The sequence below is a fragment of the Bufo bufo genome, chromosome 2 (assembly GCF_905171765.1).
Source record: "Bufo bufo chromosome 2, aBufBuf1.1, whole genome shotgun sequence".
In the NCBI taxonomy this organism is placed as follows: domain Eukaryota; kingdom Metazoa; phylum Chordata; class Amphibia; order Anura; family Bufonidae; genus Bufo; species Bufo bufo.
Genome location: NC_053390.1, coordinates 813,959,549 through 813,987,312, shown reverse-complemented (window position 1 = coordinate 813,987,312; position 27,764 = coordinate 813,959,549). Strand labels below are relative to the sequence as shown.

The 27,764-nt window shown below is 48.6% G+C and overlaps 1 protein-coding gene across 3 annotated transcripts in view; it reads right to left on the bottom strand.

Annotated features, from left to right (window-relative positions):
• ALDH9A1 (aldehyde dehydrogenase 9 family member A1) overlaps nt 1-27,179 on the bottom strand; it is a 48,112-nt gene extending 20,933 nt beyond the window's left edge. The window contains exons 1-7 of one of the 3 annotated variants that reach the window (XM_040419339.1): nt 27,024-27,179; nt 23,903-24,091; nt 17,918-18,063; nt 12,283-12,412; nt 10,555-10,689; nt 9,014-9,210; nt 3,922-4,062 (exon numbers count right to left, since the gene is read on the bottom strand). In XM_040419339.1, the coding sequence (XP_040275273.1) occupies nt 3,922-4,062; nt 9,014-9,210; nt 10,555-10,689; nt 12,283-12,412; nt 17,918-18,063; nt 23,903-24,083 (930 nt within the window). In that variant the 5' untranslated portion in view covers nt 24,084-24,091; nt 27,024-27,179. Of the gene's footprint in view, nt 1-3,921; nt 4,063-9,013; nt 9,211-10,554; nt 10,690-12,282; nt 12,413-17,917; nt 18,064-23,902; nt 24,092-24,256; nt 24,373-24,794; nt 24,813-27,023 lie in introns of those variants that run through there. The other 2 variants (XM_040419338.1, XM_040419340.1) reach the window with 2 other exon arrangements.
• Between the last annotated feature and the right edge of the window lie 585 nt (nt 27,180-27,764).

The window sequence follows — 27,764 nt, the reverse complement described above, 5'->3', positions numbered from 1 at the left end:
TGTAGATGCACAGACTTCATGCCTCCTTCTTGATTGTTTTTTTTTTGACCAAATATTAAAATATATTCTGTCCAAAACATGCTCTATTACGGCCTCTATTACTGGATTGTTGTATAAAACTGTTGGCAGACAGTTCTATCTGGTATTCACAAGGCCAAATTATTAAAAGGGAATCTGTCACCAAGCAAACCCCTTTAAGATGCCGCATCTTTGAGGTATTGGTTCTCAATAGCTGGAGCGGATTTGACTTGTAGACTGGAGTACGGTAAGGTGGGGGGGGGGGTCTCCTTCTGATTGCTCAGGAGGCCGCAGGTGGTCTCAGCCTGAGAGTGGTCCGCTCGTCTCCATTAGATCAGTGTTCCTCATCTGCAGGTGATATCATTGGTGTCAGTGCCTCACAACCTACCACAGGTATTCATTCTGTGGGTCATCATGACCGGTAGGTGGCCCTGAGGGCTGGAGATGGGGGACACTGCTAGATTACAGCTCATCACCGTTCTAGTGCAAATGTACGGTACTATTTATGGGAAATGATCCTGGACAGCCCCTAAACTTCCAATAATAGCACCCGTTCATGTGGATTAAGACTGGACTTTCTGCAGCACTTTTAACTGATTTTAACCCCTACCGGACCCTTGCTCTATATATAACGGAGCAGTGGGAAGTGACTTAAGCTATGGTGTAATGGACAGAGTGAGGTACATATAGCCTTCCTCACATATGTATAGAGTACAGCCCAGCGGTTTATCCCTCATGTATACAGAAATCTTTTAGGTGGAGGAAAAAAAAAATATATATATATATAAAAATAAAATGGTTGCATAACTGTGCACACCCTTAAGCTAATACTTTGTTGAAGCACCTTTTGATGCTATTACAGCACTCAGTCTTTTTGGGTATGAGTCTATCAGCATGGCACATTTTGACTTGGCAAGATCTGACCACTCTTCTTTGCAAAAACACTCAAAATCTGTCAGATTGTGAGGGCATCTCCTGGGCACAGCCCTCTTCAGATCACCCCACAGATTTTCAATCGGATTCAGGTCTGGGCTCTGGCTGGGCCATTCCAAAACTTTAATCTTTTTCTAGTGAAGCTATCCCTTGGTTGATTTGGATGTATGCTTTGGGTCGTTGTCATGCTGAAAGACGAAGTTCCTCTTCATGTTCAGCTTTCTAGCAGAAGCCTAAAGGTTTTCTGCCAATATTAACTGGTATTTGGAACTGTTCATAATTTCCTCTAGTTTAACTAAGGCCCCAGTTCCAGCTGAAGAGAAACAGCCCCTTGGCATGATGCTGCCACCACCATGCTTCACTGTGGGGATGGGGTTCTTTTGGTGATGTGCAGTGTTGTTTTTGCGCCAAACATATCTTTTGGAATTATGGCCAAAAAGTTCAACCTTGGTTTCATCAGACCATAACACCTTTTCTCACATGCTTTTGGGAAACTTCAGATGTGTTTTTGCAAAATGTAGCCTGGCTTGGATGTTTTTCTTCGTAAGAAAAGGCTTTCGTCTTGCCCCTCTACCCCATAGCCCAGACATATGAAGAATACGGGAGATTGTTCTCACATGTACCACACAGCCGGTACTTGACAGATATTCCTGCGGCATCTTTAATGTTGCTGTCGGCCTCTTGGTAGCCTCCCAGACCAGTTTTCTTCTCGTCTTGTCATCAATTTTGGAGGGACGTCCAGTTCTTGGTAATGTCACTGTTGTCCCATATTTTCTACACTTGATGATGATTGTCTTCACTGTCTTCCATGGTATATCTAATGCCTTGGAAATTCTTTTGTACCCTTCTCCTGACTGATACCTTTTAACAATAAGAACCCCTTGATGCTTTGGAAGCTCTCTGTGGACCATGGCTTTTGCTGTGGGATACGACTAAGAAAGTGTCAGAAAGACCAACTAGAGCAGCTGAACTTTATTTGGGGTTAATCAGAGGCACTTTAAATGATGACAGGTGTATGCTGACTCCTATTTAACAGCATTTAAAGGGTCAATTCACACGTCCGTGTGTGTTTTGCGGATCCATGGATCCATAAAACACAGACACCGGCAATGTGCATTCCGCATCTTGCGGACCGCACATCATCGGCACTTAATAGAAAATGCCTAATCTTGTCCGCAATTGTGTTCAATAATAGGACATGTTCTATTTTTTTTCCGGATCGGAATTGCGGACCCGGAAGTGCGGGTCCGCATTTCCGGATTCAGGCCGCACATCATGCGGCCCAATAGAAATGAATGGGTCCGCAATTCCGTTCCACAAAATGCGGACCAGAATTGCGGACGTGTGAATGGAGCCTAAATGTAATTGCTTAATTCTGAACACAGCTACATCCCCAGTTATAAGATGGAGCGCACACTTATGCAACCACATTATTTTATTTTTATATTTTTCTTCCCTCCACCTAAAAGATTTCAGTTTGCTTTTCAATTGAGTTGTACAGTTTATAGGTCACATTAAAGGTGGAAAAAGTTCTGAAATTATTTATCTTTGTCTCATTTTTTTACATCACAGAAACCTGACATTTTAACAGGGGTGTGTAGACTTTTTATATCCACTGTGTATATATATATATATCCTGAGGACAGGTCAGCAATATCTGATCGACAGGGATCCAAGTGAATGGAGCGAGTACAGTACTTGTAATTACACCGCGCCGCCGAGACTCCAAGATGATGGGCAGTGCAATGAAGAGGAAGTGGCGCTGACATAGGGCGCCGCCTCCTGCTGATTGGCAGGGGCCCCGGGTGTTGGACCCCCACCAATCAGATATTGATGACCGCTATATAATGTATTGTTGCACAACCCCATTAACCTTTATCATTTAACAGTGCTGACCTTCCCCCTCTCAGACACAAGTGTTCCAACGAGGAGGGATTCATTTTTTGTGGGGTTTTTCTTTTAGCCGGAGAGCCCCCATTTATCAATGTATTTTTCTGTTTACTGGCACTCTACACAAATCGCTCCTTGAACATGGCGACCTGCAGTTTTTAGGGGGCGCTATACAGCTGTATCTTCCACTGACATCTTTGGGGTTATCCTGGCTTCTCCACTGGATAATGTTGCCTCTGGTTGCCATGTCCTACTGTTTTGGGGGTTGTCTCACCTCAGCGAATGGCATTTATCATGCAGACCGTTAATATGAGGCTCTTACTAATGTATTGCGATTGTCCATATTGCCTCCTCTCCTGGCTGGAATCATTTCCCCACCACATTATACATTATGCTTGTATGCAGGGGTTACAGCCAGGACAGGAGCTGCTGTGCATGCGTGCTGCCTATTCACACTCCCGCAGTCCTGGTCACCACTTTTCCCCATAGTGTGCAAGCACGGCCACCACTGCTGGATTGCAGGGAGGTCAGAACCCCTGGAAACTAGCAATGTATAATCCTATTAAACAGTGAATCAAGCCAGAAAAGGATAAATACTTGTAGTGTGAAAATGCTCACTCCACCCCTTGATAAATAACATGTTGTTAGTTTCCAAAATGGGGGCAATTATTGGGGATTTCCACCATACTGGTACCTCAAGGTCTATGTAAATGTGACATTGCTCCCGCAAACCATTCCAGCAAAAACAGCCCTCCAAAAGCCAAGTGGCGCTCCTTCCCTTCTGAGCTCTGCCGTGTGCCCATACAGCAGCTTATGGCCACAATTTTATAAACAAATCTCCATGTGCCAGGTCCTAGCCTCCTCTTCCTCCTGGCTGGAGCAGGAACCTTTTAGGCCTAATCATAACTGGTTGTCAGCTATACTGTCACCTTGAATGGTAGCATATCATGGGAAGCCTCCTTTGTGTTAAAAATGGAGAACAAATCTTTGTCAGGATGTCTCAATCTATTGACCTACAGGGTGCACTGCTTAAACATTACTGATGACATTTACAATGTATCTATGTAATTTGGATCTTACTTGTCCCTGGGTGAGGAAGTTGGCCATCAGAGCACCATTCACAGCGCTGTCAAAGTCAGAGTCGGAGAAGATAATGAGAGGAGACTTTCCTCCAAGCTCCAGGGTCACAGGTTTAATACCTTTGGAAGCCATTTCCATGATCTGAAAGACGCAGGGTAAACACTTACTGGCACACGTCACATTTTCTGAAGGTTTAAAACTTGGTACATAAGGAAAGTAGACATTTCATGCACAGTAAGCAGTCTAACAGCAAAGATATCTACACACACAGTCAAGAGAAATCCATCCACATTATTGGAGTCGGTCAATGTAGCAGCAGAATGGAAAGACTGAAGAGCTGGGATTTTTTTTCTTAAATTTTTAATTATAGCACAACACAAAATATCACCCAGTCAGATTGGGAGAGAAGAGAAGACCGTCACAGCCAGGACTATCGTTCCATGACAAAGCACTTATAGTAAAGGGTGCTCCAGGCTGTAGATCAGAGTGGCTCCAGCTGACGCTTGCTGTCCACCTGGTCCTAAACAGGGTCTTGAACTTGGCGAGTAGATGGTAGAAGAAAAAAAGTGACCCAATATTGGCACTGCTATAGAAGACAACTCCAAGGAATACTGGCAAAACAACATGGTTCAGGATCTTACTGATCCCATCAAGTCGGACATACCATGGTTTCAGGATCGTACCAATTCCTTTGTCAGGTCAGATAGGGGTGGGCGATATGGCCTAAAATCTATATTGCGATATAATTTTAAGCATGTGCGATATGCGATATATATTGCGATATATTGTTTTCTATATTGGGGGGGAGGGTGTTTATACTTTTTTTTTTACTTTTTATTTAATAACTATTAGCCTCCTTAAGGGCTAGAACCCTTGTCATATTCACCCTAATAGAGCTCTATTAGGGTGAATAGGACTTTACACTCTCCCTGCTGCCCTGTGCACACAACAGCAGGGAGCTGACCATGGCAGCCAGCCTCTCATGTGCCCCTCTCATGTGCCCCCCAGCCCCTGATCCGCCCCCCCCCCCCCCCCCCCCCCCGCCTCTCATGTGCCCCCCAGCCTCTCATCAGCCCCCTCTGGTAACTCAAACCCACCCCCCCCTCCCTCCCCAGTATTAATCATTGGTGGCAGTGGCCACAGGGTCCCCCCCCCCCCCCCCCCCCCCATCATTGGTGGCAGTGGGCAGTTCCGATCGGTTACCATGGCAGCCAGGACGCTACTGAAGCCCTGGCTGCCATGGTATGTTAGTGAGCAGCATTATACTCACGTGCGCCGTGGCCGCTCCTTCTCATAGGTCTGTGCGGCGCATTGCTAATGCTATAAGCATTAGCAATGCGCCGCACAGACAGAAGGAGTGCCCGGCGGCCACACGCGAGTATAATGCTGCTCACTAACATACCATGGCAGCCAGGACTTCAGTAGCGTGACAGTCCGTGACTCCTGGCTGCCATGGTAACCGATCGGAGCCCCAGCATTACAATGCTGGGACTACGATCGGAACTGCCCACTGCCACCAATGCAGAGACTGAAGAACATTCCCGGCACCCGACCTCTGACAGGACGCAGTGATCCACGCGATTAACCCCTCAACTGAGGGGTTAATTGCGGCGGATCGCAGCGTGCAGTCATAGGGGCCGGGATATGGCCGGCACATGAACGCTACGTTGGTATTCAGGCATTCATTGGTGGCGCAGTGCCACAGTCCCTCCCCTCCTCCTACTCTGTTCTTATTAGTGGCCAGCGGCAGCCGCGCACAGTGGAGAGGGAGGGACTCTCTCTCCTTCTCCACTGTGCCGGCTCAGGAGAACATGGTGCGCACCGAGAGCGCGATCATTCACTACCGCTCCGTGGTCATATCGCGGTCCGGCGATATAGGCGATATGCACAAAACCCATATCGTGGCACAAATTTATATTGCATATCGCCTACCCCTAAGATACACCATAGTAAATTTCGACCTGACGAAGTACAATCCCGAAATGGGTTGTTTTGTGCATTGTCTGAATTTGGTCCCAGTTATGTTTTGCTAAGTTTTTGTACAAGTATCTGCTGTGTATGAATGGGTTCCTGTAGTATGCGTGTCCCGGTTCCTGAAGGTTGTCTGTCTGCCAGTGCACTGTGTTTTCGCTCTGGCCGCTGATCTGTCTGGGTTCGAATTAATGTCTTTGCCTCCGGTGCTTCGAACTAGTGTCTCTGAACCAGGATTATCCCAGGATGTAGCGGTCTGGTTGTTAACCTACAACGAAGTCCACATCCCTGTACAGGGGTTAAAGGGTGAATACCAGGGAGGTGCCAGTATAACACCCTGAGGGTCAGGCCATATGCCAGACCGGTTAGTTGGTGCAGTGCTCCTTAACAGTTACCTTCTATAGCGATGCCACCATCGGGTCCCTTTTACTTTACCATCTACCCACTGGCCAGACACTATACACTGACCAGTTGTTGACACAGACGTGTCCATCCTTACCACAGCTTGAATTGGCTAAGTACTCCAACACATGCACTAGGTGGCCACACACAGACAAATACCTGATAGACATCTTGTGGCAGAATATCACAGTATTATGTAGCATCAGCACAGTAAATGTTGAGCACTTCATGGTTTAGGTTTCTACGGTCAGTCACCATACAGTCTGCAGGACCACACATAGTGATGCGTGAAAATCACCGCTCGTGTGCACAGCCCCATAGAAATGAATGGGTCCGGATTTAGTGCGGGTGCAATGAGCTCACATCACGCATTGCACCCGCGCGGAATACAGTTCTGGAATGTATTGGATAATACGGACAACATTAGGTCAGTGCTATCCAATGCATTCCAGAAATCTAAGGGTTACATAGCCTCATAAATCAATATAATGCTGTGTGACCCCAGCAGTTCCTGGCCGTGTCCCTCGCTGCGAGTCCGCAAGGGGCCTAAGGGTGTGCCAGCGTAAGTCAGTGAGATAAATCTGGTTGACTTTTAGACTGCCCAAGTGTACACTGTCTAACTATTAACGGGACTAGCTAATTTGTCCCAACGTCTCCACTGCGCCACATTTTAAAGGCGTTGTCCGACATAATTAGAAATCTCGGACAAGCCCTACAATTGCTTCAAATAAGGCGGCGTGTTATACTCAGCCCTTTCTCCAGTGTTTCTCTGTGGCCCCAGTCTCGTCCTTCTGCCACTGTATACAAACTCCAGCGGTGACATGCCAGCATGTGACTGCTGCAGCCAATCACTGTCCTCCTATTGGTCTACTGCTGAGGACAGTGACTGGCTGCTGGGAACATGTGCCATACCCAAGTACATCGCTGTTCACATCACTGACACTGATGTTCCAGGATACAGCACGTGACCACTGCAGCCAATCACTGTCCCCAGTGGTCTATCACAGAGGGCAGCGATTGGCTTCAGTGATGAGCATATCACAATGTTGGTGACGTGTGACCTCTGTGGCCAATCACTGCCCTCAGTGCTCTATCCTTGATGGCCACACCAGGCACATACCGTAACGTGGTACTGCTGCTGTCTGTCAGCGCCGGAGAAAGGCAATCACAGGGCTTGAATGAACTCAGAAAACCCCTTTAAACTCCGGTTAGTGGAAACATTGGGGTCATTTGGTAATTCTGCCTAATAGTTAGTGTAGTAGTGACCTCGGCCATGTTCACATCTCCGGCAGTGGAACAGACTTCCACAGTTACTGTATCCACCAGATCCCCACTGCCTATAATGGGATCAGGCGAGATCTCTGGAATAAACACTGGCTTTCTGCTGGAGATGTGAGCACAGCCGTAGACAGGCAGTCTACAAGACCAACTAGATGCTGGGTGACAAACCTGGCCGCCTCTAGATGGTTTAGTCTCACTTTATATCACCGATTAATTGGTTTATTTTGGAAGATAATTTATTTATTTTTTTGTGCCAGAATTTTGGCAAAATTGCGCATCTCAGGCCATGTACATTTCTCCTGAAACTCCTGCGCCTTTCAGAAGAAGCCAGGCCCCTTGGAGAGCAAGGTGGAGTGGACTTTTCTTTTTGACTTAGGCCCCTTTCACACGAGCAAGTTTTTTTCCGCGCGGGTGCGATGCGTGACGTGAACGCATTGCGCCCGCACTGAATCCGGACCCGTTCATTTCTATGGGGCTGTGCACACGAGCGGTGATTTTCACGCATCACTTGCGTTTTGCGTGAAAATCGCAGCATGCTCTATATTCTGTGCTTTTCACGCAACGCAGACGCCATAGAAGTGAATGGGGCTGCGTGAAAATCGCAAGCATCCGCAAGCAAGTGCGGATGCGGTGCGATTTTCACGCACGGTTGCTAGGGGACGATCGGGATGGGACCCGATCATTATTAGTTTCCCTTATAACATGGTTATAAGGGAAAATAATAGCATTCTGAATACAGAATGTACAATAGGGAAGGGGGGGTTAAAAAAAATAAATATATATTTATATTAATTCAACACTTGATTGCGTAGCCGGCATCTCTTCTGTCTTCATCTTTGCTGTGCACAGGAAAATGACCTGTGGTGACGTCACTACGCTCATCACATGGTCCATCACATGATCCATCACCATGGTAAAAGATCATGTGATGAGCGTAGTGACGTCATCAAAGGTCCTATTCCTCAAAGAAGAAGACAGAAGAGATGCCGGCTGCGCGAACAAGTGGATTAAGGGGAGTTAAAAAAAAAAAAATTTTTTTTTTTTTTTTTAACCCCTCCAGCGCTGTTTTACTATGCATTCTGTATTCAGAATGCTACTATTTTCCCTCATAACCATGTTATAAGGGAAAATAATACAATCTACACAACCTTGAACCCAAACCTGAACTTCTGTGAAGAAGTTCGGGTCTGGGTACCACATTCAGTTTTTTATCACGCGCGTGCAAAAGCGCCATAAAAACGGAACGCAGTCGCAGTCGAAGTCGAAACTGACTGCAATTGGGTACCTACTCGCGCGGGTTTGCCGCAATGCATCCGGACACGCTCGTCTGCAAGGGGCCTTACTGCTTCAAAAATACGTCTGAAATGAGCCACATTTTAGGGCAACAGAATTCAGTCTTTGGCGTCACATTGGTTACATTGGTCAGGGACAGAGTTACCTTTGAGCCGGTGGGGACGCTGCCAGTGAATGATATTTTGGCCACCTCTGGATGCTTACAGAGGAACTCCCCAGTGGCTGCGGCCCCCTGGACCACATTAAAGAGACCTGGAGGGGCCCCGGCCTCCGTGAAGATCTCAGCAAGCAAAACTACCGTGATAGGAGTGAAGGGAGACGGTTTGTACACCATAGCATTGCCTGGGAATAGAAAAACAGCCACGTCAGTACAGGAGCCACGTCTTATCAGTGAAAGTTCTAACGTCTTTATGTACCGAATCAAAAGGAGTACACAATGCCAACGCATTGGTCACCGGGCCTAGAATATGTCAAGACCACATGGGTCATAGACACAACAGACCGGAGGCATGCTCTCTGACCTGCACAAGATGAGCTGTGACATCACCTACGGAGCAGGCAATTGTCCGGAAGGAAGCAACATTTTTCTTCTTCATTTTGCACTACCGATGTAACTGGAGCATCCAAAGGAGCCCCGGTTACAGCGAATAACAGCCCGCCGTGGGGGCACTGTGCACAGGCAGAGCTTAGACCCAACAGCTCTCCTGTGCCGGAGATACCCGACCAGGTCATGAACTCCTCTGCCGGAACAGACTGGATTCCATTGTAACCAGAATAGTGGGCACCGTTTGCTGGATGCCATTATAGTAAACTGGGTCCGGCAGTGAACGGCAGTATCCGGCTATGCCAGATTAGATGAAATCCGGTAGTCCGTCCCTCTACTGGTACAGACTACCAGATCAGGTAGAACAGATGTGAACGTACCCCAATACAACAAACTCATGGGTTCAGTGTAAAAAAGGAGTCTGTCACCGGGAAATTCACTGTTAAACTAGGCACAATGGGGGGGAGAGACTCCTCACGTCTGGCGTTTCAATACGTCGGTCTTGATGTCGAATCTCTGCCCCTCCGTGCGCCAGAAGCTGGCATAGACTAGACTTTTTGCCACTTTAGAAAAATGGTGAGAAACTGAAAGTTGGAAATTATGGAGCAAATATGCCGTGCTCCATAATAGTGGTGTGAAGAGTCTAGTAAATGCCCCTCAAAGCTATGCAGGGCTCGCTCAGCTGAATGTAAGGATAGTCTTCACTCAGTCATCTGTGGATTCATTCTGGAGAAAAAGCACTTTAAATCTATATGTAAATGAGCTGTTAAGTGCACAGAGGGCGGGTCCAGGTCATTCTGTGCAATCTTGCTCCTCTGCCAGCCCCTCCCTCTACTTCTTGATTGACAGAGACAGGTTCGTGTATGGTCATCTCACTGGGGCCTGCCAATCAGGAAGGGAGGGAGAAGCTGGCAGAAGGAGCAGGATGGCTGGAGCGTGCCGCCCTCCGTGCACTTAACTGCTCATTTTGCAAATGGATTCAAAGTCTTTTTTTCCCTCCAGAATGAAGACACGGATCACTGAGTGATAAATATCAGGCCTTCCCAGCCCTGCGGTGAATTTCCTGGTGACTACAGCAGTCTATCACACCTGCACCTCCACGGAGGGTTAGAACATTCATAGCTTCCAGTTTCTGTACATACCACATGCTAGGGCAGGTCCGGACTTCCAGCAGGCAATCTGGAAGGGGTAGTTCCAGGCTCCAATCCCTACACAGACCCCGAGAGGTTCCCTTCTTGTGTAACCAAACGATCCTCCTGGGAGCTGCACATGTTGTCCTGCAGAGGAATACAGCACACAAAGGGACTTGATAGTTATGTGGATGGGGAAGTTAGACAGTGTACACTTTTACCTACTGGAATACCCCTTTAACTCCCACCTTGCAGTGCAGTAGCTTCCGTACAACTTAGTGGATTCTGCAGCCTTTAGGAAGCTGATGGCGCGAGCTCCTCTTCACCGCAAGATATCTAGCCTGCATTATTTCTCCAAAAAAATCCATCTCTGCCTTGTACTCTCACGTGGCAGGAACGTGGGCCGCTCCCTGTAATTCTGGTCGTGCAGTAAGGTGCACACCTGGAGCAGCTGTTATGGGCAGGGGCAGAACAGGTCTTTTATGGCCCATTGGGCCAGTGGCGAGGCAGCACTGCAGAATTGAAAGTACTTATTTATATATTTCACCTCAGAGCCTCCGTTGTTGCCGGCCAGTGCTGTATGAATCAATAAACTTGGCTCCAAATGCACATGGCGCTCTCTCTCTTCTGAACCCTGCAGTGTGCCCAGACTGCCGTTTACAACCACATATAGGGTTCTGTCCTATACAGGAGAAAATGAGTAACACATTCTGCAGTGCTTTTTCTCCTGTTACCCCTTGTAAAAAATCTGAGGTTTAGGCCACATTCAAGTGTTTTGTGGATCCGTAAAACACGGATATCATCCCAGTGCATTTGCATTTTGCAGACAGCACATGGCCGGCACTGTGTTAGAAATGCCCATTCTTGTCCGCGACTGTGGACAAGAATAGGACTCGCACTATCTTTTCCGCGGAACAGAACAATGGATGTGGACATCCATTGCTGTGTTCTAGGAAAATATGGATTTAAAATGGAAAATGTGCCAGAAAAAAAAAAAGTGAAATTTTGAAATATCTCCTTCATTTTCCTTTAATTCCTGTAAAAAAACTAAAGAGTTAACAAAGTTAGTAAAAAGTCCGTTTTAACTACTTTGAGGGGTGTAGTTTCTAAAATGGGGCCATTTATGTGTGGTTTCCACTAGGAAAGCCCCTTTTCTTAAAAATTTTAATGAATTTGATGCTATGTAACCCTTAGAGGTCTTGAATGTATTGGATAACACTGACATAATGCTGTCAGTGTTATCCAATACATTCCAGAACTGTAAGGGTTACATAGCATCATAAATCAATTTAATGCTATGTGACTCCGTCAGTGCTGGGAGGTCAGGACGGGTGCTGCGTGCGACTCCGGAGTGTGACACCCGCTCGCCTGAGAAGGACCAGATGACATATGTCAATAGAAGTATATGGTGAGGAGGGGGGAGTGAGCAGGAGCTGTGTGACAGGAGACCAGCTACATAAATAGTTTCTATCTCAGTCCAAATGTGTTTTATCGACATTAATATAGGTCAGCACTTCTCTAGAACGTCTTCCATGATTCTGGGTCTGACTGAGTGAAAATTAGGAAGCATATTCTCCTTTACTTTCTGTGTGTAGTGGAGGGGACTAGTCTCCGTTGTTGGATAGGTCATCAATATAAAACCCCGGCACAACCCCTTTAAGGGGTTATTGTAAATAAATTGCTATGCACATTCTAACCCTTGTTCTGAATGAGGATATATATATATCAGAATGGACTTACCAGCCATGCTACCTGCAAGTCCAGCATAATACTCCAGCGTCTGCCAAGAAACCTCAATGTCCACTCTCGCTTCAAAGACGGATTTCCCATTGTTGATGGTCTCCATGGTGGCCAGTTCTTCACTGCGCTCCTGTAATGAAGCCATTTATACTGAAGGGTTCCCACAATTCGTCTAGCTAACCTCACAGATGCTTGTGCTGTACATCAGGGGTCGGAAACCTTCAGCACCTCAGATGCTGTGAAACTACATCTCCCAGCATGCACATTGGCTTGCTGTTCTTGCAAATGAAGTGAGCTGAAGCGAGCATTCTGGGAGTTGTAGTCAAAACAGCTGGAGGTCACTGATCCCTGGAATACAGTTCTAAAAGTTAAATCTTTTAATATTATAAAGGGGTTGTCCCATGAAAAATATTTTACACTTTTCGCACTAGCGCCTGCATCTGAATAGATTTGTCATTGCGTGTAATTAAACATTTACTATTGTTACCGAGTTATTTAAAAAAAAAGAAAAGAAAATAATAATCTGTATAGCGCCACCTGCTGTTTGCTCCTTTTCTAGTTTCTCGGTCCCGCTCACCGAGATAGAAGCACAGGCTCAGTTCACTCCTTCAGCTGCAGCAGAAAGGGCATGCCACCATTTTAGGACGACCCAGCTTGCTGGACCCTTTCCATTTTTCAGCATTTTCCCATGATCACTAGTTCCCAATAATTTGCCTGAAATTGGGTGGTGTAGGAGGGCCTTCACACTGGAGCTGTCCTAACGTTTTTCTCTGCATCTCCACAAAGTGGCTGCCAATAAACTTTGCCCTGAAATGCGCTGGAGGTATTTAGTATTTGCCGTGTCTCATTTCTCCACCTGATCAGGGTCACTGATAAGGGGGGGGGGGGGGGGGTAAATGTGCGGAGTGCCGCAGTCATTTATGATGGGACAGAGGAGTTTATTATCTGCCGTCAGTGGCTTCTCATTAACAGGCAGATTACACAGCGTCATCTCAGCAAACCTCTGCTGCAACAGTCCCAAGGTGAAAACAACTGAATGAGGGACAGACCCTTGGGCACAAAGTAAAGTAATTTTCATATTGATAAAAACACTTTTATAAGTAACGGAAAGGCGGCGAGGGGTGTCTCCTCCCACCACCCTTCCCGTGCTCTCCACAGTGCTGCACCCCTACATCTCCTCCCTCATCTCTATCTACCACCCTTCCCGTGCTCTCCACAGTACTGCACCCCTACATCTCCTCCCTCATCTCTATCTACCACCCTTCCCGTGCTCTCCACAGTACTGCACCACCTACATCTCCTCCCTCATCTCTATCTACCACCCTTCCCGTGCTCTCCACAGTACTGCACCCCTACATCTCCTCCCTCATCTCTATCTACCACCCTTCCTGTGCTGTCCACAGTACTGCACCCCCAACATCTCCTCCCTCATCTCTGTCTACCACCCTTCCCATGCTCTCCACAGTACTGCACCCCCAACATCTCCTCCCTCACCTCTATCTACCACCCTTCCCGTGCTCTCCACAGTACTGCACCCCTACATCTCCTCCTTCATCTCTATCTACCACCCTTCCCGTGCTCTCCACAGTACTGCACCCCTACATCTCCTCCCTCATCTCTATCTACCACCCTTCCCGTGCTGTCCACAGTACTGCACCCCCAACATCTCCTCCCTCATCTCTGTCTACCACCCTTCCTGTGCTCTCCACAGTACTGCACCCCCAACATCTCCTCCCTCACCTCTATCTACCACCCTTCCCGTGCTCTCCACAGTACTGCACCCCTACATCTCCTCCTTCATCTCTATCTACCACCCTTCCCGTGCTCTCCACAGTACTGCACCCCTACATCTCCTCCCTCATCTCTATCTACCACCCTTCCCATGCTCTCCACAGTACTGCACCCCCAACATCTCCTCCCTCACCTCTATCTACCACCCTTCCCGTGCTCTCCACAGTACTGCACCCCCTACATCTCCTCCCTCATCTCCGTCTACCACCCTTCCCGTGCTCTCCACAGTGCTGCACCCCCTACATCTCCTCCCTCATCTCCGTCTACCACCCTTCCCCTGCTCTCCACAGTACTGCACCCCTACATCTCCTCCCTCATCTCCGTCTACCACCCTTCCCGTGCTCTCCACAGTGCTGCACCCCCTACATCTCCTCCCTCATCTCCGTCTACCACCCTTCCCGTGATCTCCACAGTGCTGCACCCCCTACATCTCTATCTACCACCCTTCCCATGCTCTCCACAGTACTGCACCCCCTACATCTCCTCCCTCATCTCCGTCTACCACCCTTCCCGTGCTCTCCACAGTGCTGCACCCCCTACATCTCCGTCTACCACCCTTCCTGTGCTCTCCACAGTACTGCACCCCCTACATCTCCTCCCTCATCTCCGTCTACCACCCTTCCCGTGCTCTCCACAGTACTGCACCCCCTACATCTCCGTCTACCACCCTTCCCCTGCTCTCCACAGTACTGCACCCCCCTACATCTCCTCCTTCATCTCTATCTACCACCCTTCCCGTGCTCTCCACAGTACTGCACCCCCTACATCTCCTCCCTCATCTCCGTCTACCACCCTTCCCGAGCTCTCCACAGTGCTGCACCCCCTACATCTCCTCCCTCATCTCCGTCTACCACCCTTCCCCTGCTCTCCACAGTACTGCACCCCCCTACATCTCCTCCTTCATCTCTATCTACCACCCTTCCCGTGCTCTCCACAGTACTGCACTCCCTACATCTCCTCCCTCATCTCCGTCTACCACCCTTCCCGTGCTCTCCACAGTGCTGCACCCCCTACATCTCCTCCCTCATCTCCGTCTACCACCCTTCCTGTGCTCTCTACAGTACTGCACCCCCTACATCTCCTCCCTCATCTCCGTCTACCACCCTTCCCCTGCTCTCCACAGTGCTGCACCCCCTACATCTCCTCCCTCATCTCTATCTACCACCCTTCCCGTGCTCTCCACAGTACTGCACCCCCTACATCTCCTCCCTCATCTCCTCCCACCACCCTTCCCGTGCTCTCCACAGTGCTGTACCCCCCTACATCTCCTCCCTCATCTCCGTCTACCACCCTTCCCGTGCTCTCCGTCCAGCCAATGACTTACGACTTACTTCCACCATAATCCGAACCTCTCACTCACGGCTCCAAGATTTCTCCCAAGCTGCACCAGTTCTCTGGAATGTCCTACCCCAAGATATTAGGTTAAATCACAATATACAGTTTCAGGTGCTCCCTAAAAAACACATCTTTTTAGGGTGGCCTATCACATGCCCTGATCTGACCCCTCTCCATATATAGACCATTTATCATAATTTTCTGAACCTGATCCTCCCCCAATCTCTACACAGTCCCCATGCACCCAGAAGCACTACAAATATCAGCTAGTGACCGGCTCATGCAGCTTTATATCTACTCCCCTATTATCCAGAGATGGCTGGACCATTGTACAAAACAAGCACTTCTACCTTTTGTGTCACCCCTTTCCCTCTCTTAGACTGTAAGCTCTTGCGGGCAGGGCCCTCATTCCTCTTGCTGTTACATGTCTGTTGCCATGTTATTTATGACTGTTTGTACATGAACCCCTGAACTGTAAAGCGCTGCAGAGTATGTTGGCGCTATATAAAGATCACTAGCAGAAGGACCCGGCCTTGCACAGGGTATATTTCATCTATCTTAATTAATGTTTGTGTGTGTCGTTAAAAGATATTGACAGTATCCCCCATAACAGTGACCTCCACAGCCCCCCACCCCTTAACAGTGAGCCCCCCACAGTATCCCGCCTCCTTAAAATGGGACCTCCACAGCAGCCCATCCCCTTAACTTTGACCACCACAGCGGTCTGCCCCCTTAACAGTAACATCCACAGTGAACACCCCTTTAACATTGACCTCCACAGTGCCCGCCCCTTTAACAGTGAGCTTCACAGCAACTGCCCTTTTAATAGTGCCCCTGCCTCCTTAACAGTGACCTTCACAGCGCCCTGCCCCTTTAAGGCTAGGGCTACACGACGACATGTGTCAAGCGACATTTTGTCCCACCAATGTCGCACAACAATTTTTATAATGATAGGCTATGGCGTCGCACTGCGACATGCGACATGCTGCGACTGCGACACGACAGTCTAAAAAAATCCATCCAAGATGGATTTTTCCGTGACTGTTGCGTCACAGTCGCAGCGCAACACCATAGACTATCATTATAAAAATTGTCACGCGACACATGTAGCAGTGTAGTTGTGCCCTATGTGTCATGAGACTTATTTTCGTCCTGTAGCCCTAGTCTAAAGCTGACCTACAGCAGTGAAGAAAAATGGCTGGGTTGTTATGGAATCCTGGGAGTAAAACTGTGTGTATGTGTAGACTAAGAGCCTGCAAGCTTCTAATGGCTGATAAGGGACATGTGGCCGTGTTATATGGCAGTTGGGATATGAAGAGAAAGACTTGCAGGCGTGTATTGGCTAATGCAGGTCATTTTTTGGGAATCTCAGGAACGGTACGTCCTAGCCCGCCCCCTTAACAGTGGCCTTTACTGGAGTGGGGCCGTGTCGTTTTGAACAGCTCACTCTAAGACAGCAGCACTGGAGAAAGTCACCCTCCCTCCCACCTCTACAGCTGACAGAAGTTGATTTTTACCTTCATTTTTTCAATCCCTGTAGGTCCAGGAGTGGGCGAGGCCTAACCAGATGAGGGGCGTGGCTTAGTGGGACCTGGGTGGCGGGGTTTTAAGTTTTTTGGAGGGTGGACATATAGTGGAAGGGGGCGTGTCTGGGCTCCTTCCTGCAAGAGTGACGCCCCTCTGGGCACCTTACTTCCTCATTTGTATTTCAAATAAACTGGATTTTCAGAGGAAAAAAACATCTATTGCTGAAAGAAAGGCACATCTGGAAATAAGGTACTAAGTGCTATCAGGCCATGGCTTTACTGCAATAGCGATTATCCTGGTGACAGATTTCCGTTAAAGCTCTCCTACAGCCGTGAAGATAAATGGCTGGGTTGTTATGGAAACCTGAAGTAAAACTGTGTATGTAGAGACTGGAGAACCTGTGAGCTTCTATTGGCTGATAAGGGTCATGTGATCAAGCTATTGGCTAATGCATTTTTGGGAATATCTCAGGAACGGTACATCCTAGAGAGCTGAGACCTGGTCTAAAACCTTCCCGGACACCTGATGTACCTGTGTGCCAAATTTCGTGATTGTAAATGCGACGGTGCGGATTCCTTTTAGCAGACATACACTCAGCTTTATATATTAGATTATTCTTGTGTTGCTGCCCCGGCTTGTTTACCCGACGTCTCCTTGCCCGCCACTCTGCTGGACCTCAGACTGTTTGACCATTCTCCTGCCTTTGCATCTCTCTACTTTTTGCCTCTCTTAGTTTTGCCTCAGGTTGTTTCAGACAATGCTATTGGATACCAGCTAGTACGACTACTTGACGTGTCCGCTCCACCTGCCAGAAGCTACACAGTGGACACAAGATCGCTTCCATTCCACCTGCAGGGACCACTCGAGGTCATCTAGTTAGGTTACTCTTATTAGGGCGGCTATTCCACTGTAGGTAGCAACCTGTAGTAAAAGGGAGTTTGAACCAGGTCTTGTTGAAACAGACAGACTAAGAAATACTGACCCTGATAATACGCGCTGCCTCCAACAAGACGCGGCTTCGCTCCATTCCCGATTTCTGACGCCATATTTTGAAAGCAGACTTGGCACTTTGAATGGCTTCATTTACTTCTTTTTCTCCAGAGCAAGCAAAGGTTGCAATGACCCGGCCTATAACAGAACACCAGATACGTGACTACAGTCCGCGGCCTGAATCCATGTCATGCAGGCAGTACGTTAGCTCAAACTTTGAGATTTCCTTAATAGTTGCTACAGGATCACGGGACTTAAAAGGAAATTTGATCTAATTCTCAAAGCTCGAGCCCCATGCTATAAGACGCCTGGCCACCAGCTCGTCCTCCAGAGTCCATGCTCTGTAGTTTTGCCTCCCATAGAACACTTTCTGGTTACATCTGGGTGTATGTGGTTTTCGTAAAACTTTTGACATGTCCTAGACATATCAAAAGTTTTGATTGATGGGGGTCTGAGTGCTGAGACCCCCAATGATTGCTAGAACGAGAGAGAGAAACGTGCATATCACGCGCTCTCTTCATAGTGGAGGATGACATTAGGAAGTCTATGGTCCCGAGAGCGCTTCTCTCACCTCATTCTAGAGATCAGTGTGGGGGGGGGGGGGGGGTCTCAGCACTGAGGACCCCACCGATCAGAACCTTCGATAGGTCTCCATGATATATCAAAGTTTTTAGCAATGGGGGCGTTGCCGTTACACCTAGAAGCTCTGCTCTCTCTGCAACTGCCGCGCCCTCTGCACATTAATTGACAGGGCCAGGCAGTGGAAAAGTCATCACATCTGGTCCTGTCAATCAAAATGCAGAGGGCGTGGCTGTAACAGAGAGAGCAGAGCCTCTAGGTGTAACGGCAACGCCCCCGTTGCTCTTAGAGTCTCATTTGTATATATTAAAAATCATATTTCTCAGCAATGCGGACACATGTGAACATGGGACCAACACAGATGCCTTCAGCTGCCAACAGCACATGTAACAGGTCAGCCTGTGTCATAGGTGCAGAACTGCTGACAGATGCCCTTCAAAAGTAGTTCCCTGGGCCTGATACTGATGGCCTAATAGTCTGCGAAGGACTCCATTAAGTAATGAGCATTAAACAATGACAGTATTGTAAAGACAACATTGACTGTCTGCAGAGGGTTAAACCCCTGGACTTGTGCCATAAACCAGTACTGAAGGAGAGAGGCTACCTTCACTCGGCTATGTTATGTAATCAGCAAGATTAGAACTTTTCTCTCATTCTGAACATGTAGAGTTTTGATAAAGCATCTGGAAAAACTCGTCTGTTTCATATTAGATTAAGTTCAGCTTAAACACAGATGGCCCATCCCAAGCAGAAGGCTCTGGATTACATAAATTCTTTTCAAAGGTCTGGCAGATATTCAGCCCATAAGCGATGGATCCGGGGGGGGGGGGGGGGGGGGGGGGGGGAAGGGGATGGAGCTTCTGCTTAGTTCTAGCGCTGCTCCTCAGTCTTACTTTCCTAATGCGAGAGTATGGGAAATACTAGTCCTTGAATCTTGCCTTCAATCCCAGAGGGTCAAGGAACATCAGAGGTTCTTCTCCTCTTGGAAAGGGCTTGCAGAAGTTGGCTGGGTGACACCTAATGCTGTTATTTGATCTTGCTGGATTTACCACAAATCTTTAAAGGGGAATGGGGGTTATTAAAGAGCACGGTTTTTACGCCAGGGGTTTGATCGCCCCTGTGGTCCTGGATGATGCGCTCGATTACTGGCAAGGAGCTTCCTCCGGCAGTCTGTGCACCTCGGCTGAAATCTACGCAAGTCTCTGACCGGATCACATTAAATTGTCATTTTCTCCTGGAAACGGGCAGAAATATTTGCCGTGAATTTGCCGGGGCCCCAGTGACAGAGTAAAAACTATAAATACATACAAAATTCTTAGTAAGTGACCTCCTTGTGTATACAGCCTAATAGGCAGAAGGTCATCAAAGATGGGGTCCTCCATATGAGGTTCTGGAAGCAGTTCTTATTGCAGATTTCTAACTAGTAAATGCACTTTTCATATTTTCCAGCTGTATGGAAATGAGTTTGTTCAAGTCAAGGAGGCAGGTGTTTTACTCCTGAGTCAAGGTTTCCCTGCCCAAGCCCCAGCCTGTGTGGGATCTGATGAGACCTGGTGATAAGATTCCCTATCTGAGAGAACATTGATGACCTATCCTGAGGAGAGGTCAAAAATATCAGACCTGTAGGGGTCCGACTCTTGGAACCCCCGTTGATCAGCTTTAGAGGAGTGGTACCGGTACTTCCTCTTGAAAACGATCTGCACATGGTCTGGCTCATCTCTCTTGCAGAGGCAGTGCAATGTAAGGACAACTGCACATCCCATTCTTGAAGTAGTAGTAGTGCTCACGGACCCCCGCCAGTCTGATATTGAGGAGAGGTCATCAATATAAATCCACTGCACAACCTCTTAACTATGGTTTAGGAGGAGAGTCACAGCAGGGATGAGATCTTCAGACATTTGTTGCTCTTCAATTTAGACTTTGATTTGATAAAAACCTTTGTAACGATTGAGAAGTAGTAGGAATTAAGAAGTCTCCTGGTCACGTTGCTTACAGTCTGACATTTTTAAGACCTTTGTAAATCATTAACGTAATTGAGAGATCTCAGCTTCGGACGGGCCGTCACCGTGTAAACCCCAGAGGACTCCAAATAAAGCTGGGTAGAAAAGGTTTTGCCGGATATCTTCTTATTTAGGCTTCGTGCGTAAGACCGTATCCGTCTAGCAGTCTGCAAACCCTGGAACCACAAAACATGGATGCCGTCCATGTGCCATGCACATTACTTTGCACACCCACTCACTTCAGTTCATCCATTGACTGCATTTTGTGAACCAAAACAGGACCTCTTCAATAATTTGCGGAAGGAAAATACGGATGTGGACAACAGAACATGGATGATAGCCATATGCACTGCAGTACTGCAAATTGTAGAACATGGTCCTCTTCTGGTCCATCAAATGCTATCCACAAAGCAACCAAAGCGAAAGGGTCCGCAATAAAATGCGGTGTCCACATTTTGTGGATCCATGGTTACGGTCGTGTGCACGAGGCCTAAGCAATCCTACTGGTGATTCAATTGAGCAAAAGCTTTTATTGCCATCTTGACGATTTCTCACATAAAATGTCAAAGACAATAGAAAAAACGAAGTCAGCACTGATCCTGTAACTCTGTGTTGCGAGACATCTGCAAACAAGACCTCTGGAGGACGGCCAGATTGCACAACGCTGAATTCCACCAGTTTATATAAACTCCCACAGAACGAGGAGCTTGTGCTTTACATAAGTGGGACCTCTTAAAGCAGCAAGTAAGATATAAAGAAATGTGTAACGCCATATGCAACACAATGCAATCCTCACCGCCACGCACAGACTGAACCACCCATGGCCATGACGGCTGTTGTGTCCTAAACTCCCATAATTTGTCTCCTCGACTGTCCACTGCAGAAGAGGACACAGCTCGAGCAGAAGTCAGGTGGGTAAATCACATGGCCCCCCACACAGCCATCTTGGGAGATACAGATACAACAATCCTATCCATGAGGCGTCAACGTGCATGATCTGGTAAGAAGCCAGGTGTTTTAGGGGTTGCACATCAGTCTGTGGCATTTCTGGAATTTCACCAGAAGGTGGCTTCTTACTGACTAGAGTCTTAGACGTGGGCCCGACACGTATGTGCGCTAAGAGCTTCCATTACTCATTTATAGTCGGTATTGTGCAGCCATTTTGTTTTTTGTCGAGTCTTATCAGGTCATCCCAGGGTGCATATGAAAAGGGTTTACATGGAGAATACAAAAAGAAGTATAAAAAATGAGCTACCAGTGATACACTGGTGTAGCGGGGGGAGGAGGCTGCAGATGGGGGCTTACAGGGGAAGGAGACAGGACACGAGGCCCTGGGATTACAGGCTGGAGGCTTTCATTCTTCACATCTATGCATCAGGGTCCCTCAACACATGAAAACCAGGAAAAATAAAAACACCAGAAGAAACATTTGAAGATTTTTTTTTACCCACCTTTTGGTGGAGTATATTGCACACAGTGGAGGAGACTTACTACTGTAGTACTTTAGTTTTCAGGTGTAGAAAAAAGTAAGGGGCACAATTGTATAAAACAACGGTCTTAATGAGGCCCAGTGCTGGCGGTGGATCCGCCAAAGTTTTGAAGAAGCGCCGGCCTCTCCATCTCCAACTTCGGCAGATCCACCACCGCTTCTAAATGTAAGCCAGCTTCGGGGCCATGTCTCACATTTAGACCATTTCCCTAAATCAGGGATAGAAAACGGTCACTGAGACGGGTCAGCCGCCCTGGTCCCTTTCAACACCACTTTTTTTAGACCTGGCGTGAGCATGGAGAAGTCTCAGATTTATAGGCATATTTCTGGTCAATAAATGACCCCCTAAATTTACTGCTTTTTTTATTTTAGCCTTCTCCAATACCCTCGCCAAGTGGGTGGCAGGAGGCAGGCCAAAGATGTGACTTCATGGCCCGGCTCATATAACGTGTGTACTAGAAAACTAGGGCACATTACACCAGGCATCTACTCCAGCTCTTGGTCCAAGCAGAGTTCAATTCTGGAGCACGGGTGGCCCGACCTGCACCACAGTTATTAAGGAGACGGAACCTCATAATAACTGTGGAGCATGTAACACCAGTCCTAATAAATCTCCCCCCTGTGTGTCTGACCATTAGGGATGAGCGAATCGACTTCGGAGGAAACAACCGAAGTCGATTCGCATAAAACTTTGTTCTAATACTGTACGGAGCTCCGATGAGCCATAGTTATTGCTTCGCGAAGTCTCACGAGACTTGGTGTAATAACTTTAGAAATTCATTTCTACTGTAAAAAAACATTTCCCAAACTCGGGTTCGGTTCCAAGTGGTTCCAAGTGGTACCTTGGAACCGAACCAGAGTTCGGGAAATGTTTTTCTACAGTACAAATTAATTTATGAAGTTATTAAGAGAGGTCTAGCGAGACTTCACGAAGCAATAACTTCGGCTCATTAGAGCCAATACATTCTAATACTATACGGAGCTCAGAGGGGGTGCCAGGAGTCAGAACCACACCGATCTCATGGTAATGACGAGGACAGGTCATAAATATGAAAAACTTTAAGAGCTAAAAGGTGGTGTAACATGCAGTTTTTGAGCCAAAGCCAGAAGTGGATAAAGCGGGTGGGATGCTGTAGGTTGCCGACTCCTGGTATGGGTCGTTATAGATATTTTGCTGCTGTTTTTCTGGCGTTTTGTGGTCATTACATACGGTATAACACAGTGAAGTCGCCCCGTGACGTACAGTCGCTTACATACGGTATAACACAGTGAAGTCGCCCCGTGACGTACAGTCACTTACATACGGTATAACAGTGAAGTCGCCCCGTGACGTACAGTCACTTACATACGGTATAACAGTGAAGTCGCCCCGTGACGTACAGTCATTACATACGGTATAACACAGTGAAGTCGCCCCGTGACGTACAGTCATTACATACGGTATAACACAGTGAAGTCGCCCCGTGACGTACAGTCATTACATACGGTATAACACAGTGAAGTCGCCCTGTGACGTACAGTCATTACATACGGTATAACACAGTGAAGTCGCCCTGTGACGTACAGTCATTACATACGGTATAACACAGTGAAGTCGCCCTGTGACGTACAGTCATTACATACGGTATAACACAGTGAAGTCGCCCTGTGACGTACAGTCATTACATACGGTATAACACAGTGAAGTCGCCCTGTGACGTACAGTCATTACATACGGTATAACACAGTGAAGTCGCCCTGTGACGTACAGTCATTACATACGGTATAACACAGTGAAGTCGCCCTGTGACGTACAGTCATTACATACGGTATAACACAGTGAAGTCGCCCCATGACGTACAGTCACTTACATATGGTATGATACACTGAAGTAGATGCAGATGAATAATAAACAGCCCTGGTGACTTACCTGTGGATGGTTCATAGGCTTGTTCTTGTCCCACCGAGTCCACGGGTTGCACTCTACCCCCTGCCCGGTAGTTGAGGGGCTGGGAGTTCTGGAAAACCCCGGTGCTGAGAGAACGGCTCATGGTTTGTTGTAGTTTGGGGATCAGAAAGCGAATGATAGGAGCAGCTCGGAGAAGTTTCATCCAGTGGCCTACAGGATGGACAAGAGGGCAACAAATGAGCTTTTATATATGGAAGAGACGTCCGTGCAGATATCACATCCTGAATAGTGGTGCTGCCCGGCCAGTTACAATACAATGATCGGCGCAGTCCTCAATCGTCACAAGCTCCATGCCACCACCCCGTATGGTCGTCCCCTTAAACTTGTAGCTTCTGCTTCCAATCTCAAGGGCGGTTGGGAGTGGATCCAAGTCAGAGTCTTCAGTGCGTTACATTCCAGGAATAACCGGCATAGCAGACGCACAGAGCAGGCGCGCTCACCTCAGTCAGAGGCGTCCATCATGTAGACGCACAGAGCAGGCGCGCTCACCTCAGTCAGAGGCGTCCATCATGTAGACGCACAGAGCAGGCGCGCTCACCTCAGTCAGAGGCGTCCATCATGTAGACGCACAGAGCAGGCGCGCTCTCCTCAGTCAGAGGCGTCCATCATGTAGACGCTCAGCACAACCTCAGTCACAAGCTCAGGTTGTAGACATCTGTCCTGTCGCTGCGCTTTGTGAACTGACACCAAGAAGAAACACATCCCTCATATCTACAGGTCACCCAGAGGAGTAAACCCCAGCTGAAGCGGGAAGCTTCTTAGATTGTAAGCCTTGCAGCCCGGTCCCCCACAGGCAAGGAATCTCAGAACAGACCTCAGTTATTTCTATCTGCAGAGCATTACATCAGCTGACCAGCCTGCAGTGCAATATCCTGCATGTCTATCGTCTGACCACCCGACAGAACATCACAAATGTATGACGAGCGCTCGCCCATCCTGCTGACCACAGTGCAGAGCATTGCTCCTGCACATATGTCGCTAAGCATGTCGCAGAGCATTACTTTATACAGCCACACCACGTTTTCTATTTCTCCTCTATTTGCCAGGGCACAGAAACAGGCGCCGGATTCCACATAAGACCTAGGTTTTAGAGGAGGAAAATCTGAGGAAAAATATTTTTTCATCAGTCCTCAGATCAGACCCCAATGTGAATAAGACCCCCCCATACAAACCACAGGTTCTGCTGGGGCAGTATATTGTGCCGCACTGTGGTAGTTGGTTCTGCTGGGGCAGTATATTGTGCCGCACTGTGGTAGTTGGTTCTGCTGGGGCAGTATATTGTGCCGCACTGTGGTAGTTGGTTCTGCTGGGGCAGTATATTGTGCTGTACTGTGGTAGTTGGTTCTGCTGGGGCAGTATATTGTGCTGTACTGTGGTAGTTGGTTCTGCTGGGGCAGTATATTGTGCCGCACTGTGGTAGTTGGTTCTGCTGGGGCAGTATATTGTGCCGCACTGTGGTAGTTGGTTCTGCTGGGGCAGTATATTGTGCCGCACTGTGGTAGTTGGTTCTGCTGGGGCAGTATATTGTGCTGTACTGTGGTAGTTGGTTCTGCTGGGGCAGTATATTGTGCCGCACTGTGGTAGTTGGTTCTGCTGGGGCAGTATATTGTGCTGTACTGTGGTAGTTGGTTCTGCTGGGGCAGTATATTGTGCCGCACTGTGGTAGTTGGTTCTGCTGGGGCAGTATATTGTGCCGCACTGTGGTAGTTGGTTCTGCTGGGGCAGTATATTGTGCCGCACTGTGGTAGTTGGTTCTGCTGGGGCAGTATATTGTGCTGCACTATGGTAGTTGGTTCTGCTGGGGCAGTATATTGTGCTGCACTGCGGTATCTGGTCCTAATGTGGTGGTGTTACATACCGCAATATGGTAATGCCCATCTATGTGTACTGTCCCGCCTCCTGTCAGTTTGGGCATGCCTACAAAGTAAACGGGGCAACTTTTAGTTTTTTTTTCCACGGCCACTTTCCCAGTCCACCCCTGGGCCCCACTGTCTGCATCTTGTGGTCCCAGCGATGTTTCCACTATGAAACTCCTCTCGGGGGGGGGGGGGGGGCAGGGGACTATCAACCTCCTCTCAAGGGGGGGGGGGGGCAGGGGACTATCAACCCCCTCTCAAGGGGGGGGGGGGCAGGGGGACTATCAACCTCCTCTCAAGGGGGGGGGGGGCAGGGGACTATCAACCTCCTCTCAGGGGGGGGGGGCAGAGGACTATCAACCTCCTCTCAGGGGGGGGGGCAGAGGACTATCAACCTCCTCTCAGGGGGGGGGGCAGAGGACGATCAACCTCCTCTCAGGGGGGGGGGGGGGCAGAGGACTATCAACCTCCTCTCAGGGGGGGGGGGGGGCAGAGGACTATCAACCTCCTCTCAGGGGGGGGGGGGGGGCAGAGGACTATCAACCTCCTCTCAGGGGGGGGGGGGGGCAGGGGGCTATCAACCCCCCCTCCGGGGGGGGGGGGGGGGCAGAGGACTATCAACCTCCTCTCAGGCGACTATCAACCTCCTCTCAGGGGGGGGGGGGCAGGGGACTATCAACCTCCTCTCAGGGGGGGGGGGGGCAGAGGACTATCAACCTCCTCTCAGGGGGGGGGGGGGCAGAGGACTATCAACCTCCTCTCAGGGGGGGGGGGGGCAGAGGACTATCAACCTCCTCTCAGGGGGGGGGGGGGCAGAGGACTATCAACCTCCTCTCAGGGGGGGGGGGGGGCAGAGGACTATCAACCTCCTCTCAGGGGGGGGGGGGGCAGAGGACTATCAACCTCCTCTCAGGGGGGGGGTGCAGAGGACTATCAACCTCCTCTCAGGGGGGGGGGTGCAGGGGACTATCAACCTCCTCTCAGGGGGCAGACTGCGGGAACAAGCTAAGAAATTGTTATTACTGGAAGATCCCTTTAAATAGTCGGCAGACTGAGGACACTGAGGCGCTGGCTCCTGACACACAGACAGCAGGGATGTCACCTATAGAGCGGCCAGATCCCTGACAAGCGCCTGCCCATCCATAGCTCTGCGCTCCTGCAGCAATGCCTGTCGCTACACACACTGATGACGTAGACACACAGACGACGAGGAGAGCGCGGCTTACTGTGACGTCACTGCTGTCCGCGGACCTGCGGCTGTCTCCTGATCCGAGGCTGTTACTACTGCGGTCCCTAGGCGCGTCCTGCTCCTCTTATGTCAGGGGCGGAGGAGACCAAAGTCCTCCAGCCCCTCCTCTAGCCCCTCCTCCATCTCCAGCTCCTCCTCCAGCCCCTCCTCCATCTCCAGCTCCTCCTCTAGCCCCTCCTCCAGCTCCTCCTCTGCTCCTCCTGCCCCTCCTCCTCCAGCCCCTACTCCAAGTACATATCGTTTTGTTTTTACGGTAATTCTTTTTTTTTGCATTTTACTACTTTTTTTGCAATTCACACCATGAAGACATCATCCACACAGCGCTGTACCACTGCTGGCCAAATGGAAACGTATAAGGCTCCGTTCACACGTCCGTAATTTGAGTCCGCAATCGTTCCGCAATTTGCAGACCCATTCACTTTCAATGGGGCTGGAAGGATGCGAATCCGCATTTCCGGGATCAGCATCCGTTTTTTCGGGATCCGAAATTCCGTTCCTGAAAAAAATAGAACATGTCCTATTCTGGTTCCCCAATTGCGGACCAGAAAAAGGCATTTTCTATTATAGTGTCTGTGATGTGCGGTCGGCAAATTGCAGATCGCACGTTCCAGGTGTCCGTGTTTTGTGGATCCGCAAAACACTTAGGCCTCATGCACACGACCGTTGTTGTGTTCCGTTCCGCAAAATGTTCTTCCGTTGTTCCGTGATCCGTTTCCGT